Genomic DNA, 21,711 nt, shown 5'->3' with positions numbered 1-21,711 from the left:
TGTACAATTGTTGTAGTTCATCCACGTGATCTTTAAATGTCTGCCATTGCCTATCTGCAATCAACCCTTTCAGTATCATTCGCCAGTCTATCCTGGCCATTTCACGTTTCATACCATCAAAGTTACCTTTCTTTTAAGTTCAGGAACCTAGTCTCTTTGCAATGTGCAAGAAATAAACTGGGGGAAATGGAAGCAATTATATTACAGGCTTAATAGTGGAAAACTGGACCAGAATAGAAAATAAACGTATCAGGATACTTAATAATTAGGAGGGATAGATAAGAAAGGAATCGGAGTGACAGTATTGGTTAAAAAAGGATGCAGCAATACAGCATCCTTCCCCGCATGCAGCAAGACCTAGACAACATTCAGGCTTGTGCTGATAAGTGGCAAGTAACATTCGCGGCAAGTGCCAGGCAATTACAATCTACAACAAGAGAGTCTAGCCACCTCCTCTTGACATTCAATGGGATTACCATTGCCGAATCCCCCACCATTAACATCCTGAGAGTCACCATTGACCAGAATATAAATACTGTAGCTACAAGAGCAGTTCAGAGGCTAGGTATTCTGCGGTGAGTGTCTCACCCCCTGACTCCCCAAAGCCTTTCCACCTTCTACAAGGCACAAGGCAGGAGTGTGATGGAATACTCTCCATTTGCCTGGATGAGTGGAGCTCCAACAACACTCAAGAAGCTCAACACCATCCAGGACAAAGCAGTCTGCATGATTGGCACCCCATCCATCACCTTCAACACTCACTCCCACCATCACGATCGTACCGTGGCTGCAATGTGTACCATATACAAGATGCACTGCAGCAACTCGCCAAGGCTTCTTCGGCAGCACCCTCCAAACCCGTGACCTCTACCACCTAGAAGAACAAGGGCAGCAGCCGCATGGGAACACCACCACCTCTAAGTTCCCCTCGATGTCACACACCATCCTGACTTAGAAGAATATCGCCGTTCCTTCATTGTTGCTGGGTCAAAATCCTGGAACTCCCTCCCTAACAGCACTGTGGGGGTACCTTTAACACACGGACTGCAGTGGTTGAAGAAGGTGGCTCACCTCCACCTTCTCAAAGGCAATTAGGGATGGGTAATAATGATGACCTTGCCAGAGATGCCTATATTCCGCCAATGAATTTAAAAAAAAGGAATACCGGCTGTTGGAGAAGAATGATGGAGATGAGGAAGAGGCACAGTCGATACTTGAAAAATTGGGGCTTTTCTCATTAAAACAATGCAGATTACGGAACAATATCATAGAAGTGTTTAAAATTATGAGCCGATGGCACAGGGTCGTTAGAAGCAGACTGTTTCCAGGTTGAGGGGTCTATAACGAGGAGCCACAGAGACCAGATTAAATGTAAGTCATTTAGATCAGAGGGCAGGAGAAATTGCTTCACATATAGTGCAGCATAACTAAGACCGCCTATTTCCACCTCTGTAACATCGCCCGTCTTCGCCCTTGCCTCAGCTAATCCGCTGCTGAAGCCTTCATCCATGCCTTTGTTATCTCTAGACTTGTCTATTCCAACGCACTCCTGGCTGGCCTCCCACATGTTACCCTATGTAAACTAGAGATGATTCAAAAACTCGGCTGCCCGTGTCTTAACTCGCACCAAGTCCCACTCACCCATCACCCATGTGCTTGATGACCTACACAAAGTGGACGCTGGATCAGGGCAGGAGACATCAAAGCTGTGGGGGGGTGGGGTAGGTGTGGGGGTGGGGTGGGGGACGGTGTGTGTGTGTGTGTGGGAGGGCTGGGGTGTGTGTGTGTGTGGGGAAGGTGGTGTGTGTATGTATGGGTGTGTTTGTGTGGGGAAGGTGGGTGTGTATGTGTGTGTGCATATGTGTGTGTGCATGTGGGAGGAATGTGAGTGTATCAAATTGTGGGTGTGGGTGTATGTGGATGGGTGTGTGTGGATGGGTGTGTGTGTATGAGTGTGCGTGTGAGGGGTTATATGGGTATGTGTTTATGGGTGTGCGTGTGAAGGGTTGTGTGGGTGTGTGTGTGGATGGGTGTACGTGTGGGGTTCTGCAGGTGTGGTTGTGCGAGTGCGTTTATGTTTGTGGGTTTTCAGATGTGGGTGTGCATGTACATGTGTGTGTAATTATCTGCATGCGTGGGTGTGTGTGTGTCGGTATGTGTGGGTGTTTGGGCTTGTGTGGGTGTGCGAGTGCGTGTATATGTATGGGTTTCCGATGTGTGTGTACATGTATGTGTAGGTATCTCATGTCTGTTGTGCCCCGTAGAGAACAAAATCTGCATTGTGATTCCAGGAGGAGCTCCTCAGCCACAGGGAGAAGACGGTTGAGAGAACTCTAGTGACAACTTTTCCAGCAGGGAGATTCCCCTGTAGTTGCCGCAGTCGGACTTGTCCCCTTTTTAAAAAATGATCACAATCACTGCATCTCTGAGATCTCCCGGCATGCTCTCCTCCCTCCAGATGAGAGAGATGAGGTCATGTATCCGCGCCAACAGCGCCTCTCTGCCATACTTTAGCGCCTCAGCAGGGATTCCATCTGCACCCGTAGCCTTGTTATTCTTAAGCTGTTTTATGGCTTTGCCTATCTCGTGCAACGTTGGAGTTTGACTGAGTTGGTGGCGGGTCGCATGCTGCGGGATGGAGTCGAGAACACTCGAGTCAAAGGCAGAGTGTCGATTGAGAAGGTCTTCAAAGTGCTCCTTGCATCTGGCCCTGTCAGCCTCGGTGTCCTTGATGAGTGTTTCCCCGTTCTTGGCCAGGAGTGGGGTGGGGCCTTGGGAGTTTGGACCGTAGGTGGCCTTGATTGCAGTGAAGAATCCTAGCATATCGTGGCTGTCAGCCAGTTGTTGGCCATGATCTTTGCAGCGCAACAGTTGCAGGAAAAATGCAGGGAGCAGCGCCAGCCCTTATACATGGCCTTTTTCTATCTTACAAAGGTCTTTGACTCTGTCAACCGTGAGGGTCTATGGAGTGTCCTCCTCCGTTTCGGATGCCCCCAAAAGTTTGTCAACATCCTTCGCCTGCTTCACGGATGACATGCAGGCCGTGATCCTTACTAACGGATCCATTACAGATCCAATTAACGTCCGGACCGGGGTCAAACAGGGCTGAATCATCGCTCCAACCCTCTTCTCAATCTTCCTCGCTGCCATGCTCCACCTCACCCCGCTGGAGTGGAACTAAACAGTGGGAAGCTGTTTAACCTACGCCGCCTCCAGACCAGGTCCAAGATCACCCCAACCCCTGTCATTGAGCTGCAGTATGCGGACGACGCCTGCATCTGCGCACATTCTGAAGCTGAGCTCCAGGATATAGTCAATGTATTCACTGAAGCATATGAAAGCATAGGCCTTATGCTTAACATCCCTAAGACAAAGGTCCTCCACCAGCCTCTCACTTTCGCACAGCACTGCCCTCCAATCATCAAGATTCACGGCGTGGCCCTCGACAACGTGGACCATTTCCTGTATCTCGGGAGCCTCTTATCAACAAAGGCAAACATTGATGCGGAGATTCAACATCGTCGCCAGTGCAGCCTTCGGCCATCTGACGAAGAGAGTGTTTGAAGACCAGGCCCTCAAACCTACCAGCAAGCTCATGGTCTACAGGGCTGTAGTAATACCCACCCTCCTGTATGGATTTGAGGCATGGACGATGTATGGAGATATATCACCAATAAAGTCTCCGCAAGATCCTGCAAATCCCCTGGGAGGAGAAGCGCACCAACATCAGTGACCTCGACCAGGCTAACATCCCCAGTATTGAAGCACTGACCACACTCGATCAGCTTTGCTGGGCAGGCCACATAGTACGCATGCCAGATACAAGACACCTAAGCAAATGCTTTATGCGGAGCTCCTTCATGGTAAACGAGCCAAAGGAGGACAGCGGAAACGTTATAAGGACACCCTCAAAACTTCCCGGGTAAAGTGCGACATTACCACTGACACCTGGCCAAAGTCCGCCCGAGGTGGAGAAAGTACATCCGGGAGGGCATTGAGCTCTTCGAGTCTCAACGCAAAGACCGTGAAGAGGCCAAGCGCAGGCAGTGGAAGGAGCGCGAGGCAAACCAGCCCCACCGACCCCTTCCCTCGACGAATGTCTGTCCCACCTGTAACAGGGTCTGTGGCTCTCGTATCGGACTGTTCAGCCATCAAATATCTCACTTTGGGAGTGGAAGCAAGTCTTCCTCGATTCCGAGGGACTGCCTATGATGATGATAATGAGGTATCTACATGCGTGGGTGGGTGTGATGTGTGCAGGGATGTGAGTGGCTGTGCAGGTATGTGGGTGTGCATGTACATCTATGTGTAGGTGCCTGTGTGTGTGTGTTACAAAAGAAACAGCCTCTTGTTAAAGGCCAATGTTTGTGCTGTGTGTTTATCCAGGATACACTGTGGTTTCTCTTGTATTGCTAATGTCAGTACCAGGCGGTCTTTGCTGAGGTTCTCTGATTCTTTTTGTACCTTGTCACACCGGTGGTAATCAGGAAAGATAAGGGCCCACCTTGGGTTTCAGTCAACGTGTTGTCGGATCTTGGAACCAGGTTTATTCAGCGGGAGGGTGTGGGAAAGGGATGGGCTGAAGCAAAGACTCCCGTCGACTAACCACAGTAAGATAAGAAAGCCCCCACACCCTGCTCTAGGGCTTCTCTTCAAGGGGCGATAAAAGCACCGTACGAATGGCCAGCAATCCAGCCCAGGTTGGGGAGAGGTGGGAATGGGGGGGGGTGTAAGTTGTTGTGATGTGGACATGTGAGATTACGGCATTGGTTAACAATCTGCGTCTCTCCTCAGGTCCAGCACCGGATATCCGGGCAGGTGATGGTCCTCAAGATGAATAAGCTGCCGAGTAACCGTGCTAACATGCTGCGCGAGGTGCAGCTGATGAACCGGCTCTCGCATCCCAACATCCTGCGGTGAGCCTCTCACTGCTCATTTCACGCTCTTTATCCCTCTGCCGCGTTACCTCTCTCCTTCTAGAGCCTCCTCAAAAACCAACCTCCATGATCTCGGCTTTTTTATGCATTTATTCTCGGTATGTGGGCATCGCTGGCAAGGCTGACATTTATTGCCCATTCCTGGTTGGCCATTGAGAAGGTGGTGGTGGGCTTTCTTGAACCGCTGCAGTCCGTGTGATGAAGGTGCTCCCACAGTGCTGTTAGGGAGGGAGTTCCAGGATTTTAACCCAGTAACAATGAAGGACTGGCGATATATTTCCAAGCCAGGATGGTGTGTGACTTCGGGGGAAACTTGGAGGTAGTGGTGTTCCCATGCACCTGCTGATCTTGTCCTTCTATGTGGTGGAGGCTGCCAGTTAGGGAAGTGCTGCCTTCGGTCACTCAGCCAATGCTTACCCCACCACTTTTCAGGATAATTTCTTTGGTCTGTTTTAAATTATTTATTGTGTTTTACGTTCAAGCCACTTTATCCTTTCTCGCAACAAGTCCTGCTCATGCATCAACATCATGCATCATTCCTGTGCTCGCTGATCTACATTGGCTCCTGCTTCCCAACTCCTCCAAATTAAAGTTCTCCCTTTTTGTTTCAATCTATTCAAGGCCTCGTCCCTCCTTATCTCTGTAAGCTACTACAATACCCCCTACCCCCAACTTTACACTCCCTTTACTCTGGCCTCTTGTGCATCCCCTTACTCTGGCCTCTTGTGCCCCACCATTGGTGGCCGTGTCTTCAATCGTTTAGGACACACACTCTGGAATTCCCTCCATAAATCTCTCCGTCTCTCCACCTCCCTCTCTTCCCTTGACCCGCCTTAAAACTTACCTCTGACCTAAGCTATTGGTCCTCTCACCACCTCTAATATCTTGCTCTTGGGAAAATTGTTGTTATACGTGACACAGTGACTCACTATGTCATCTGCTAGTGTCTGACAATAATCAGCAGTCCACCAGTCCAAGATTATAAATTAAAGAGTGGTCCAGCCAACTGTTCCAGCAGGCTGTGATTACTGGACGCTTAAAGTGCATTGTGGCCTGGAGCAGTGATCGTGGGGAGAAGTGAAGTGTTCAGTGGTAGACAGGCTGCTGATTCATTACAGAACAGAAATGGAAATGATCTGAGTAAGCCTGAATCTAACAAGGTTACCAACATCCCTCACATCTGAGAAGGTCGGGGGAACAGTCTTTTAATTTCTGCAGTCGCAGAGCACGAGAAACGAAGGGATCGCAATGGAGGCTAGCTATCCCAGCATTCACAGCAGCAGTGAAAGCCCTCTATTTAAACTTTAGACTAATTTGTTCCAATAGAATCCTTTTTTGCTATTGTTAGAACTGCTGGGATCCATCGCGATCTCTTGCTTCACTCTCGCTCTCCATCCAGAGAAAGGGAAGGGAAAACACCAGCAAATCCAACCAGCAGGGGTGAGAACAATGAAGAAGATGAAAAGGAAGAGAAAGAAAGAAATACCTTGCATTTCTATAGCACCTTTCACAACTGTAGAACATCCCAAAGTGCTTCACAGCCAATGAAGTACTTTTAAAGTGTAGTCACTGTTGCACATAGTAAGCTCCCAATGATGATGACTAGATAATCTGTTTTCAGTCATGATGGCTGGGGACACCGGGGCTAACTCCTCTACTCTTCTTCGAAATAGTGCCATTGGATCTTTTACATCCACCCGAGAGGGCAGGCGGGGCCTCGGTTTAAAACCTCATCCGAAAGACGGCACGGCACCTCCGGCAGTGCAGCGTTCCCTCAGTACTGCATTGGGAGTGTCAGTCTGGTGTTTGTGGGAGAATGAAATTATACTTAAAGCGTGTAGAGGGTCAGAGAGACTTTGTAAGATATAATCTCACACTGTTAGGTAGGCCTTATTAGCGGTTTCGTACGAAGGCTAAAATCAAGTTGCTCCCTCCACTATTGGACAGAGGTGTTAACGTGCTAATAAGAGAGAGAAATTTGAGCTGATTTGTTAAGTGTTCATATGTTAATAGCACAGACAGGAATTTCTAACCTTGCATGTTCCCAGGGTTCCTGTACATGAATATGCTCTGTTTTACCAGCGTATAGACTCCTCTGTATGATATATAACAACTCTGCGTTACAGAGATATAGTCACACTTTATATTAGTGCTGTGAGCCAGAACCAGGCTGTGAGTGTAATTAAATCCTCTCTGCAGTGTCCAGGTTTCTTGCTATGGTTTATAAAATTAACAAAGTGATTCAAAGTGCCAGTTGCAGCAGCCCTCTCAGGACCTCCCACTCCTGGGTGTCGGATGTTTGTGAATGTTGGAACAGGTGCTAACTAAAGTATCAGCTGATACGTCCTTACTACACAGTATAAATGCACACGAGGCCCATGCTTGAGAGAAGGTCAGTCTGTGACCTGTCCTTTATTCCTTAGCACTCAAGTGATGGAAGTGGGTGGAGCTTCCCCTTTTATATCTGAAGGTCCAGGTGAGGAGTGTCTCCCACAAGTTCACCACCTAGTGGTCATTGTTCTCACAGTGTACAACTTAGGTCAGATTATACATGGGTTACAATGCTGGTTGAATACATGACATCACCTCCCCCCACAAAGTCTTAATTTGATCACAGGTTGAGTCTCTCTGGTGGTTTACGCTCTCTTGTAGAGCGCCTGAGTTGGGGCTCCGGTTGTTGGGCGCTGGTCTGAGTGTCTGCTGTTTGCGGTGCCTCAGGCCTGTCCGGACTGCCCACGTGACTGGGCTCTCCTCCCTTTGGTTCCTGTGTTCGGTCACCTGTGGAGGAGTGAACTCTATATCGTGTTCTTCCTCTGCTTCTTCTATGGGGTTGCTGAACCTCCTTTTTGTTTGATCCACATGTTTGCGGCAGATTTGTCCATTGGTAAGTTTAACTACCAGAATCCTATTTTCCTCTTTGGCAACCACAGTGCCTGCTAGCCATTTGGGCCCTGCAGCGTAGTTGAGGACAAAAACAGGGTCATTTACATGAATACATCACCCTCTCGCATTCCTGTCATGGTAGTCATATTGTGACTGGCGCCTGCTCTCGACAATTTCTTTCATGGTGGGGTGTATAAGGGATAACCGGGTTTTGAGTGTCCTTTTCATTAGCAGCTCTGCGGGTGGAACCCCTGTGAGCGAGTGTGGTCGGGATCTGTAGGCCAACAGGAGGCGTGATAAGCGTCTTTGTAGGGAACCCCCTTGGATTCTGAGCATCCCCTGTTTGATTATCTGCACTGCTCGTTCTGCCTGGCCGTTTGAGGCCGGCTTGAACGGTGCCGTTCTGACATGGTTAATTCCATTGCCTGCCATGAAGTCCTGGAATTCAGTGCTTGTGAAGCACGGGCCATTGTCGCTGACCATGATGTCCGGTAGACCGTGGGCGGCGAACATTGCCCATAGACTTTCTACCGTGGCAGAGGATGTGCGTGAATTTAAAATGTCACACTCGATCCATTTGGAGTAGGCGTCTACTACAACAAAAAACATTTTTCCCATGAAAGGACTTGCGTAATCCACATGGATGCGTGACCATGGCTTGGCGGGCCAGGACCAGGGGCTAAGGGGGGCTTCCCTGGGCGCATTGCCCAGCTGGGCACACGTGTTGCACCTGCGAACACAAAGTTCCAGATCTGCGTCTATCCCTGGCCACCAAACGTGTGACCTGGCAATTGCCTTCATCATGACAATGCCCGGGTGCCCATTGTGGAGTTCTCTGATGAACACCTCTCTGCCCATCTGGGGCATGACTACGTGGTTTCCCCACAGTAGGCAATCGGCCTGAATCGAGAGTTCATCCCTATGCCTGTGAAATGTTTTAAATTCCTCAGGGCATACCCTGTACGTGGCTGCCCAGTCCCCATTCAGGACACATTTCTTGACTAGAGACAATAGCGGGTCTCTATTTGTCCAGACTTTAATCTGACGGGCTGTCACGGGTGAGCCTTCGTTTCTGAAAGCTTCAACAGCCATGACCATCTCAGCAGCATGCTCGGTAGCCCCCTCAGTGGTGGCTAGTAAGAGCCTGCTGAGTGCATCGGCGCAGTTTTCGGTGCCCGGTCTGTGCCGAATTGTGTAGTCATAGGCGGCTAACGTGAGTGCCCACCTCTGTATGCGGGCCGATGCATTTGCATTTATGGCCTTGTTGTCAGCCAAAAGGGACGTTAGGGGTTTGTGATCTGTCTCCAGCTCAAATTTCCTGCCAAACAGGTACTGGTGCATTTTCTTTACCTCATATACACATGCTAGCGCCTCTTTTTCTACCATCCCGTAGCCCCTTTCTGCCTGGGACAGACTTCTGGAGGCATAAGCTACCGGCTGTAACTGACCCTTGGCATTGACATGCTGCAACATACACCCGACACCATAGGACGACGCATCGCACGTTAACACAAGTTTCTTACATGGGTCATATAGAGTTAACAGATTGTTGGAACATAACAAATTGCGTGCTCTATTAAAAGCCCTTTCCTGGCTGTCCCCCCAGACCCATTCGCGACCTTTGCGTAGGAGCACGTGTAGCGGCTCTAGCAACGTGCTCAATTTGGGAAGAAAGTTACCAAAATAGTTCAGGAGCCCCAGGAATGAACGCAGCTCCGTCGTGTTACGGGCTCTGGGTGCTCTCTGGATCGCTTCCATCTTGGACGCAGTAGGGCTGATCCCGTCTGCTGCTACCCTCATCCCCAGGAATTCTACCTCTGGAGCTAGGAAGACGCACTTCGCCTTTTTCAGTCGCAGCCCTATCCGGTTCAGTCTGCGTAGCACCTCCTCCAGGTTGTGGAGGTGTTCTTCAGTATCGTAACCCATGATGAGGATGTCGTCCTGAAAAACCACCATCCCTGGAATCGACTTGAGGAGGCTTTCCATATATCGTTGGAAGATCGCGGCGGCCGAGCGAATCCCGAACGGACATCTGTTGTACTCAAACAACCCCTTGTGTGTTGTGATGGTGGTCAGCTTCTTCGACTCACTCGCCAGCTCCTGGGTCATGTAAGCTGAGGTCAGGTCCAATTTTGAAAAATGTTTGCCACCAGATAGCGTCGCAAAGAGGTCATCCGCTCTCGGTAGCGGGTACTAGTCTTGGAGTGACACCCGATTGATGGTGGCCTTGTAATCACCACATATCCTGACCGACCCATCTGCCTTGAGAACCGGCACAATTGGGCTCGCCCAGTCACTGAATTCGACTGGCGACATGATGCCTTCCCTCAGCAGGCGGTCCAATTCGCCTTCTATCTTTTCCCGCATCACGTACGGCACCGCTCTGGCCTTTTGGTGTACTGGCCTGGCATCCGGGTTTATGTGAATCACTACCTTGGCCCCCATGAAAGTGCCAATGCCGGGTTGAAATAATGAGTCAAATTTGTCCAGGATCTGTGAGCATGATACTCGCTCCACAGAGGAAATTGCATTGACAGCGCCCCATTTCCAGTTCATGAAAGCAAGCCAACTCCTCCCCAGTAGTGCGGGACCGTCCCCCGGGACAACCCAGAGTGGCAACCTGTTCTCCAAATCTTTGTGGGTCACGAATACCGTGGCGCAGCCTAGCACCGGAATGATCTCCTTTGTGTATGTCCGTAGCTGTGCGTCAATCGGCGATAATTTTGGCCTCCTGGCCTTGGACGGCCACAAATTTTGGAACTGTTTGATACCCATCAGGGACTGGCTGGCCCCCGTGTCTAGCTCCATTGATACTGGGATGCGATTGAGGAGCACTTTCATCATTATCGGTGGCGTCCTGGTGTATGAACTGTATACGTGCTCCATATGAACTCGCTGAACTTCAGCTTCCAGCGATTTCCCCCAGCGTTCATTTCTGCAATTTCTGCACTTATTTTGCTCATCTCTGCAAACTCCGGCTGAGTGTGTGCCTCCATGCCTCCAACATGAGCTGCTGTTGGAAACAAAAGGTCCCTTGCCAGTTGATCGTCCCTGACTGCCCCTGTGATTGTCCTTGAGTGCGCAACTAACAGGTGTTGATGGCCCCATTACTGGCCGTATTGTCCCTTGCAATGGCGTGAATCGCTGTTCAGCTTGCCATTGTCTCTGTCGAACTCCCCCTCTGGGTTCGACTACATGTTGGGGCATGCTCGATTGCCCTTGTCTGCCTGGAGAACTGTGTGCTGCTTTAACAGTGTTGAATCTCTGTCCCAACCATTCCTTAACACAGTACCTCTCGTCTGTTCTGCTAGTGGCCATGCTCACGTGGTTTAAATCCCAATTTCTCGTCGCCATTGATACGTCCTTACTATACAGTATTAATGCACACGAGGCCCATGCTTGAGAGAAGGTCAGTCTATGACCTGTCCTTTATTCCTTAGCACTCAAGTGATGGAAGTGGGTGGAGCTTCCCCTTTTATATCTGAAGGTCCAGGTTAGGAGTGTCTCCCACAAGTTCACCACCTAGTGGTCATTGTTCTCACAGTGTACAACTTAGGTCAGATTATACATGGGTTACAATGCTGGTTAAATACATGACATCAGCCATGGATCAGTTGGTAGCACTTTCGCCCCTGAATCAGAAGGTCGTAAGTTTAAGCACCCACTCCAAAGACTTGAGCCCGTAATCCAGACTGACATTCTGAGGGAGTGCTGCACTGTCAGAGATACTGTCTTTCGGATGAGGCGTTAAACCAAGGTTCCATCTGCTTTCTCTGGTGGACGTAAAAGATCCCATGGCCACTATTCGGAGAATAGCAGGAGGAAAAACTGAATATCTGATCATTACCTCATTGCTTTGTGGGAGCTTGCTGTGTGCAAATTGGCTGCCGCATTTCCTGCATTACAACAGTGACTGCACTTGAAAAGTACTTCATTGGCTGTAAAGCACTTTGGGACGTCGTGAAAGTTGCTGTATAACACAAGTCTTTCTTTGTTTAACTGCCAAATCAAACGAACCCTTCTGTGAGCTCTTGGTAAACCTTTCAGTTCTAATCAGCATAATCAGTCCCCTCCCAGGGTATAATGGTCCTACATGCTGGTCCTTCTCCCTGCATTGAAAAGAAGACTCTTTGCACTGTGCACTGCTCCAATTCATTCTTTCCCAAGCCCTCAAAGTAGAAGAAATCCTCACCTCATCTCAGTCTTCCCTTCTTGCAGATGTAAAATACATCCTTAGTGTGGTCTCAGTTACCTCCCCTTCTATCCTAAGTGTTCTCGGCCTTGGTGATACCGTGCACCATGGGCTTTGATTAATGATTTTCCACACAGTGAGCAGCAGATTACTGCCCCGACATCGAGAAGAGGGTCTGAGTGAAAGGCAAGTGTTCCTTACCCAGATAAAGGGTGCAAAAATCAGAGGCAGATTCAATCCACACCCTACTTCAGAGAACTGCTCTCGTGCACCTCCTCACTTCAGTTTAAGGAGACCACTCTCGTACCTGCTCAATCCTGTCTATGGAGACCACATTCCCACCTCCTCACGCCTTTGCTGTCGAGGGAGAGGGTGGTAGCGGTTGCAGTAGAGGATCTTTACTGACTGGCTTCGGAAAACAGATAGTTGCCTTGTCGGATTGATGTTGTTAACGGGGGAGGGGAAGCTACTGCAGTAACTATTCACAGTGTGATGCCGTCACAAGATCCAGCTCCTGTTCCTAACTTGACATGAGTCCAGAAACCCCTGTGTTGTGGTGATGGTATATGGGGTCCAGAGGTCGCGTGTTCAAATCCCATCACAGCAAGTTGTGAAGTTAAACTTTGTGGAGGAACTGAGGGAAATCATTATTAGTCGGGAAATTGTGTTGGGGAAATTGATGGGATTGAAGGCCGATAAATCCCCAGGGCCTGATGGACTGCATCCCAGAGTACTTAAGGAGGTGGCCTTGGAAATAGCGGATGCATTGACAGTCATTTTCCAACATTCCATTGACTCTGGATCAGTTCCTATCGAGTGGAGGGTAGCCAATGTAACCCCACTTTTTAAAAAAGGAGGGAGAGAGAAAACAGGGAATTATAGACCGGTCAGCCTGACATCGGTAGTGGGTAAAATGATGGAATCAATTGTTAAGGATGTCATAGCAGTGCATCTGGAAAGAGGTGACAAGATAGGTCCAAGTCAGCATGGATTTGTGAAAGGGAAATCATGCTTGACAAATCTTTTGGAACTTTTTGAGGATGTTTCCAGTAGAGTGGACAAGGGAGAACCAGTTGATGTGGCATATGTGGACTTTCAGAAGGCTTTCGACAAGGTCCCACACAAGAGATTAATGTGCATAGTTAAAGCACATGGGATTGGGGGTAGTGTGCTGATTGAGAACTGGTTGTCAGACAGGAAGCAAAGAGTAGGAGTCAGTGGGTACTTTTCAGAATGGCAGGCAGTGACTAGTAGGGTACCGCAAGGTTCTGTGCTGGGACCCCAGCTGTTTACACTGTACATTAATGATTTAGACGAGGGGATTAAATGTAGTATCTCCAAATTTGCGGATGACACTAAGTTGGGTGGCAGTGTGAGCTGCGAGGAGGATGCTGTGAGGCTGCAGAGCGACTTGGATAGGTTAGGTGAGTGGGCAAATGCATGGCAGATGAAGTATAATGTGGATAAATGTGAGGTTATCCACTTTGGTGGTAAAAACAGAGAGACAGACTATTATCTGAATGGTGACAGATTAGGAAAAGGGGAGGTGCAACAAGACCTGGGTGTCATGGTACACCAGTCATTGAAGGTTGGCATGCAGGTACAGCAGGCGGTTAAGAAAGCAAATGACATGTTGGCCTTCATAGCGAGGAGATTTGAGTACAGGGGCAGGGAGGTGTTGCTACAGTTGTACAGGGCCTTGGTGAGGCCACACCTGGAGTATTGTGTACAGTTTTGGTCTCCTAACCTGAGGAAGGACATTCTTGCTATTGAGGGAGTGCAGCGAAGGTTCACCCGACTGATTCCTGGGATGGCGGGACTGACCTATCAAGAAAGACTGGATCAACTGGGCTTGTATTCACAAGAGTTCAGAAGAATGAGAGGGGACCTCATATAATCGTTTAAAATTCTGATGGGTTTAGACAGGTTAGATGCAGGAAGAATGTTCCCAATGTTGGGGAAGTCCAGAACCAGGGGTCACAGTCTAAGGATAAGGGGTAGGACCGAGATGAGGAGAAACTTCTTCACCCAGAGAGTGGTGAACCTGTGGAATTCTCTACCACAGAAAGTTGTTGAGGCCAATTCACTAAATATATTCAAAAAGGAGTTCGATGTAGTCCTTACAACTAGGGGGATCAAGGGGTATGGCGAGAAAGCAGGAATGGGGTACTGAAATTGCATGTTCAGCCATGAACTCATTGAATGGCGGTGCAGGCTAGAAGGGCCGAATGGCCTACTCCTGCACCTATTTTCTATGTTTCTATGTTTCTATGTGATAGTGTAAAACGAGTGATAGCGAGTTGGAGGTATATGTGTGTGTGCACATGTGTGTGTATTAATGTGCGAGTGTATTTATGAGTACTTGCATGCATGTGTATAAATTTGCATTTGTGTGCATACAACAAAAATTACAGAGCAAGACATGGAACATAAGAACATAAGAATTAGGAACAGGAGTAGGCCATCTAGCCCCTCGAGCCTGCTCCGCCATTCAACAAGATCATGGCTGATCTGGCCGTGGACTCAGCTCCACTTACCGGCCATAGATCATAGATCATAGATGCCAGCGAATCTGCCACATTCTTTATACTGATCTCCACTTCATCTCCTTGCCACTTTCCGCAACCACCTTGATCCTTGGACATGCATCATTCCCGATTTTAAGCTGGGGGGTGGAGGGAGAAGAAAGGGGGGAGATGAGGAGAGAGTGTGAGGTGCGTGGGACCGTGAGTAAGAGATGCGGGTGGGGGAGGAGGAGGAAAGAGAGGAGAGAGAGAAGAGGAGAGAAGGGTAGAGAGAGAGAAAGAGAGAGAGAGACACGTGTAGTGGTGGGGGGGGAGGAGTGAGGCACGCACGGCGGGAGGTGAGTGAGGCCTGCGGGGGAGCGGGGGGGAGGTGAGTGAGATGCGCGAGGTGGGGGGGTGGTGAGAGAGAGTGAGACTTGCGCGGGGGGGAAGTGAGACGCATGGGGGAGCGAGTGAGATGCGCGGGGGGGGGGGTCGGGAGAGGGGGAGTGAGACGCGGGCGAGGGGGAGTGAAACACACACGGGGAGGCGGAGTGAGACGCACAGGGGGAGGGGAGAGTGAGAGGCGCGGCAGTGGGGTGGAGTGAGACGTGTAGGGGGGAGTGAGATGTGCAGGGGGGAAGGGAATGAGACGTGCGGGAGGGTATTGCGACGTGCGGGGAGGGGAGTGAGGCGCAGGGGGTGAGTGAGACATGCGGGGAGGAGAGTCAGACGTGCGGGAGGGTATTGAGACGTGCGGGGGGGGAAGTGAGACGTGCGGGGGTGGGAGTGAGATGTGTGGGGAGAGGGGGAGTGAGGCATGCCGTGGGGTAGTGAGACGTGCGAGGGCGGAGTGAGACATGTGGGAGGGAGTGAGACGTGCGGGGGGGCAGGGAGTGAGACGTGCGGGGGGGGGGGGGGAATGAGACGTGCGGGGGGGCAGGGAGTGAGACGTGCGGGGGAGGGGGGCAGGGAGTAAGGCATGCGGGGGGGAGTGAGACGTGCGGGGGGGCAGGGAGTGAGACGTGCGGGGGGAAGGGAGGCAGGCATGCGGGGGGGGGAGTGAGACGTGCAGGGGGACAGGGAGTGAGACGTGCGGGGGCGGGGGGCAGGGAGTAAGGCATGCGGGGGGGGGAGTGAGACGTGCCGGGGGTGGGGGGGGGTGGGATGCCGTGCGGGGGCTGGGGGGAGGGAGTGAGGCATGCGCAGTGGGAGTGAGACGTGCACGTGGAGCAGGCAGTGGGATGCGCACAGGGAGGGGGGAGTGAGGCGCTTGGTGCGTGGTGGAGGAGTGGGGGGGGGGCGGAAGTGAGCCGCGCGGGAGGCAGTGAGCCGCGCGATAGGGGAGTGAGCTGCGCGGGGGCGGGAGTGAGACGCGCACAGGGAGGGGGCAGTGAGCCACGCGTGGCGGAGTGAGCCGCACACGGCGAGAGGGGAGAGTGATGCGCACAGGGAGGGGGCACTGAGACATGCACGGTGCATAAAGGGGCAGTGAGACGCGCGGGGTGGGGGGTGGGGGGGGGGAAGAGTGAGACCCGTGAGGGGGGTAGTGAAACGTACGCGTGGGGGAGAGGGGGAGTGAGACGCACAGGGGGAGGGGAGAGTGAGACTCACAGGGGGGGGGGGGAGTGAGATGCGCAAGGGGGGAGAGGCGGAATGATACGTGGGGGTTGGAGGGGAGAGTGAGACGTGCGGCGGGGAGTGAGATGTGCGTGGGGAGGGGAGTGTGAGACACGCGGCGGGGGGGAGGGAGAGTGAGACGCACGGGGGAGAGGGGGAGTGAAACGCGCGGGTGGGGGCTGAGACGCGCGGGGAGGGAGTGAGACGCACCGAGGCATGTGAGACACGTGGGGGGGAGTGAGACGCGCGGGGGGGGGGTGAGCGGGTGAGTGAGACGCGTGCGGGGGAGGTGGGGGGGGAGTGAGACGCGCGAGGGGTAGATTTATACGTAACCTTTAGGACTGCTGACCGATGGGCGTGCGGCTCTTTGTCGGCCGGCGTGGACCCGATGGGTCGAAATGCCTTCCTTCTGCGGTGTAAATTTCTATGTTCTATGTGGGGTGGCGTGGGGGGGAGTCAGGCATGTGGGGACGTGAGTGAGACGTTCTGGGGCCGGTGGGGGGGTCGGTGGAAGTGAGACGTGCGTGGCGGAATGGGAGGGTGAGTAGTGAAGCGTGCGAAGAGATAGGTGAGACGTGCGGGGGATGGTGGGGAGTGAGACGTGCGGGGGAGGGGGGAGTTGAGTGAGATGGGAGGGGAGGAGGGAAGTTGAGTGAGGTGTGCGGGGTCAGTGGGGAGGGGGAGGTGATTGAGACGTGTGGGGGGATGAGTTGAGTGAGACGGGAGGGGAGGAGGGAGTTGAGTGAGGTGTGCGGGGTCGGTGGGGGGGGGAGGTGAGTGAGACGTGTGGGGGCAGTGGGGGGGAGGTGAGTGAGGCGTGTGGGGGGATGAGTTGAGTGAGACGGGAGGGGGGTCGGGAGTTGAGTGAGGCGTGTGGGGGGATGAGTTGAGTGAGACGTGTGGGGGCGGTGGGGGGGAGTGAGTGAGGCGTGTGGGGGGATGAGTTGAGTGAGACAGGAGGGGGGTCGGGAGTTGAGTGAGACGCGCGGCAGGGTGGGGGGGAGTAGTGAGACGTGCGGGGGGCAGGGGAGATATGCGGTGGGAGGGTAGTATGGCGTTCAGGGGAAGCGTGAGACGTGCGCCTCCAGTTCGCCAGTACAGCCTTCGGCCACCTGAAGAAAAGAGTGTTTGAAGATCAGTCCCTCAAAACTGTCACCAAGCTCATGGTCTACAGGGCCGTAGTAATACCCGCCCTCCTGTAGGGCTCAGAGACATGGACCATGTACAGTGGACACCTCAAGTCGCTGGAGAAATATCACCAGCGATATCTCCGCAAGATCCTGCAAATCCCCTGGGAGGATAGACGCACAAACATTAGCATCCTCGTCCAGGCTAATATCCCCAGCATTGAAGTACTGACCACACTTGATCAGCTCTGCTGGGCAGGCCACATAGTTCGCATGCCAGACATGGGACTCCCAAAGCAAGCACTCTACTCGGAACTCGTCCACGGCAAACAAGCCAAAGGTGGGCAGAGGAAACTCTTAAAGCCTCCCTGATAAAGCGCGAGATCCCCACTGACACCTGGGAGTCCTTGGCCATAGACAGCCCTAAGTGGAGGAAGTGCATTCGGGAGGAAGCTGAGCTCTTCGAGTATCGTCGTTGAGAGCACGCAGGAATCAATCACAGGAAACGGAAGCAGCGTGCGGCAAACCAGGCTCCCTGCCCACCCTTTCCCTCAACGACTATCTGTCCCACCTGTGACAGAAAATGTGGTTCTTGTATTGAAGTGTACTACCACCTAAGAACTCATGCTAAGAGTGGAAGCAAGTCTTCCTCGATCCCGAGGGACTGCCTATGATGATGATGGGGGAGCGGGACATGGGGGGAGGTGAGTGAGACTCGCGGCGGGGTGGGGGGCAGGAGTGAGATGTGTGGGCGTTGGGGAGGAGAGATACGTGCGGGTAGGGGGGGAGTGAGATGTGCGGGGGGAGGTTAGTGAGGCGTTTGGGGAGGGAGTAAGACGTATGGATGGGGGGGAGGGGAGGTGAGTGAGACGTGCGGATGGGGGGGAGGGGAGGGGAGGTGAGTGATACATGCGGCGGGAGGAAAGGGGAGGTGAGTGATACGTGCGGGGGGGAGTGAGACGTGCGGATGGGGGGGCAGGGGAGGTGAGTGAGATGTGCGGCGAGGGGGAGTGAGACGTGCGGATGGAGGAGTGAGAGGTGCGGATGGGGGGAGGGGAGGTGAGTGAGACGTGTGGGGGGGAGGGAGCGGAGTGATACCTGCGGATGGGGGGAGGGGAGGTGAGTGAGATGTGCGGATGGGGGGAGGAGGGGTGAGTGAGACGTGTGGGGTGGAGTGAGACGTGTGGATGGGGGGAGGGGAGGTGAGTGAGATGTGCGGGGGCGGTGGGTGGAGGGAGGAGTGAGGCTCTCGGGAGGCAGTGAGATGTGCAGGGGCGAGAGGACGGGTGGGGCGTAATGAGGCGTGCGGTGAGGGAGTGAGATGTGCATGGGGGCGGATGAAAGACGCGCAGGGGGGTGGATAAATGCGCAGAGGGGGGTGAGACACGCGGGGGGTGTGGGTGGAGGAGTGAGAGATGCACCGAGGGGAGTGAGATGCGCAGGTGGAGTGAGATTTTCGGGGATGCGCGGGGAGTGAGTGAGATGCGCGGAGGAGTGAGTGAAACGCGCGCGGGGGGAGTGAGTGAGACACGCGGGGAGAGTGAGTGAGACACGCGCGGGGGGAGTGAGTGAGACACACCGGGAGAGTGAGTGAGACACGCGCGGGGGTAGTGAGTGAGACACACCGGGGGAGTGAGTGAGACCGCGGGTGGAGTGAGTGAGACGCGCGGAGGGAGTGAGTGAGACGCGTGGAGGGGGTGAGTGAGATGCGCGGCGCAAGGAGAGTGAGTGAGACGCGCGGGTGGAGTGAGTGAGACCGTGGGGGGAGTGAGCGAGACCGTGGGGGGAGTGAGCGAGACCGTGAGGGGAGTGAGTGAGACGCACGAAGGGAGTGAGTGAGACGCGAGGGGGGGAGTGAGTGAGACACGCAGGGGAGTGAGTGAGACGTGCGTTGGAGTGAATGAGATGCGTGGGGGGGGCGGGGTAGTGAGATGCGCACTGGGGGATTGAGGCGTGCGGGGGGGAGTGAGTGTGATGCACGGGGGATGGGGGGAGTGATTCATTCGCACGGTGGGAGGAGTGAGACGCATGAGGGGTGAGTGTGAGGTGCAGTTGGGGCAGTCAGATTAGGGCAGGAAGCACCCACGAAGGGTCCAAGGCATAAGATGGTGGTGCTGGTGGGTGCGGGAAAGAGTCTCCAGAGATGATCGCGGTCAGGAAGAGGAGACTGGAAACCCGGGACAGGTGATAAATTTGGCAAAAATTAAACAATATCTGGGCTTCTACGCCAATCCTTCCGGTTGCCAGTTCCACCGCCACAATCAGCAGTTAAAATTGGCAGGGTTTAAAATGGCGGCAGGCAGGAAGGTGGCATGAATCGCACAGCCACCATTTTGGTGTTAACCTAGACTTTGTGCTCAAATCTCTGGAGCGGGACTTGAACCTGACCCAGGTGAGAGTGCTCTTGTTCTTGGAATTGTCTGCCCGACTATTAATAGACAGTGCAGGACATGGGCTGCGCTTGAAGCGGAGGGTGAATTCAGAACTAATCTGCCCAAACAATATTTTAGTCAGCGAGTAGTCAATCGATGGTCTCAGAGATGAGAATGCTACGACTGATACATTTTGAGAAAATTTTTGCTGCATTTGTGATGTTGGCTAATTGGTGTGTGATTTTCTCTGCAGGTTCATGGGCGTCTGTGTTCATGAGGGTCAGTTACACGCTCTGACCGAGGTAAGTGTTGCTGCTTTTGGTGCAAGACTTTGGGTAACAGGTAGGTCGCGCCCTCTCATAGAACCATAGGAACAGGCCATTCAGCCCCTCCAGCCTGTGATATAGGACCCTTCCCCCTCTCCCTCCCTCTCTCTCCCTTCCCCTCTCTCTCCCTTCCCCTATCTCTCCCTTCCCCTATCTCTCCCTTCCCCTCTCTTTACCTTCCCCTCTCTCCCTTCCCACTCTCTCTCCCTTCCCACTCTTTCACTTCCCACTCTCTCTCCCTTCCCACTCTCTCTCCCTTCCCCTCCCTCCCTCCCTCCCCACTTTCTCGCTTCCCCTCCTCCCTCTCCCTCTTCCTCCCACTCTCTCCACCACTTTCTCCCTTAACCCTTCCCTCTCCCACTCACTCCCTCCCCGCCCCACTCCCTCCCTTCCTCTCACTCTCCCTCCCCATTCTCTCCCCTCCTCTCTCTCTCCCTCCCCATTCTCTCCCCTCCTCTCTCCCTCTCCACACTCTCCCCCTCCTCTCTTCTTCTCCACTCTCCCCCACTCTCTCTCCCCCCACTCTCTCTCCCTTCTCCGAAGTGAGGAGTTGTCTGTAATATTCTCAGCATGTGGATAACATAAGAACATAAGAAATAGGAGCAGGAGTAGGCCATACAGCCCCTCGAGCCTGCTCCGCCATTTAAAAAGATCATGGCTGATCCGATCATGGATTCAATTCCACTTCCCTGCCTGCTCTGCATAACCCCTTATTCACTTATCGGTTAAGAAACTGCCTATCACTGTCTTAAATTTATTCAATGATCCAGCAGCCACAGCTCTTTAAGGCAGCGAATTCCACAGATTTACAACCCTCTGAGAGAAGAAATTCCTCCTCATCTCAGTCTTAAATGGGCGGCCCCTTATTCTAAGATTATGCCCCCTAGTTCTAGCCTCCCCAATCAATGGAAACATCCTCTCTGCATCCATCTTGTCAACCCCCCTCATAATCTTATACATTTCAATAAGATCACCTCTCATTCTTCTGAATTCCAATGAGTAAAGGCCAAACCTACTCAACCTTTCCTCATAAATCAACCCCCTCATCTCCGGAATCAACCTAGTGAACCTTAGAAACATAGAAAATAGGTGCAGGAGTAGGCCATTCAGCCCATCGAGCCTGCACCACCATTCAATATGATCATGGCTGATCATGCAACTATAGTACCCCATTCCTGCTTTATCTCCATACCCCTTTATCCCTTTAGCTGTAAGGGATCTAACTCCCTTTTGAATATATCTAACGAATTGGCCTCAACAACTTTCTGTGGTAGAGAATTCCACAGGTTCACAATTCTCTGAGTGAAGAAGTTTCTTCTCATCTCGGTCCGAAATGGCTTACCCCTTATCCTTAGACTGTGACTCCTGGTTCTGGACTTCCCCAACATCGGGAACATTCTTCTTGCAACTAACCTGACTAATCCCATCAGAATTTTATATGTTTCGATGAGATCCCCTCTCATTCTTCTAAATTCCAGTGAATATAAGCCTAGTCGATGCAGTCTTTCTTCATATGAACCTTCTCTGAACTGCCTCCAAAGCAAGCATATCCTTTCTTAAATACGGAAACCAAAACTTTATTCCAGGTGTGGCCTCACCAATACCCTGTATAAATGCAGCAAGACTTCCCTGCTTTGATACTCCATCCCCTTTGCAATGAAGACCAAGATTCCATTGGCCTTCCTGATCACTTGCCGTACCTGCATACTAAACTTTTGTGTTTCATGCACCAGGATCCCCAGGTCCCGCT

General features: G+C 52.3%; 1 protein-coding gene across 1 annotated transcript in view; it reads left to right on the top strand.

Annotated features, from left to right (window-relative positions):
* tesk1b (testis associated actin remodelling kinase 1b) overlaps positions 1 to 21,711 on the top strand; it is a 162,892-nt gene that overhangs the window by 40,486 nt on the left and 100,695 nt on the right. Inside the window, exons 2-3 of the mRNA XM_070877088.1 lie at positions 4,795 to 4,916; positions 19,889 to 19,937. Of these exons, the coding sequence (XP_070733189.1) occupies positions 4,795 to 4,916; positions 19,889 to 19,937 (171 nt within the window). The remainder of the gene's footprint in view (positions 1 to 4,794; positions 4,917 to 19,888; positions 19,938 to 21,711) is intronic.

Source organism: Pristiophorus japonicus, chromosome 1 (genome assembly GCF_044704955.1).
Source record: "Pristiophorus japonicus isolate sPriJap1 chromosome 1, sPriJap1.hap1, whole genome shotgun sequence".
Taxonomy (NCBI): domain Eukaryota; kingdom Metazoa; phylum Chordata; class Chondrichthyes; family Pristiophoridae; genus Pristiophorus; species Pristiophorus japonicus.
The sequence above is the reverse complement of the archived record's forward strand: the minus strand, read 5'-3'. Positions and strand labels throughout refer to the sequence as shown.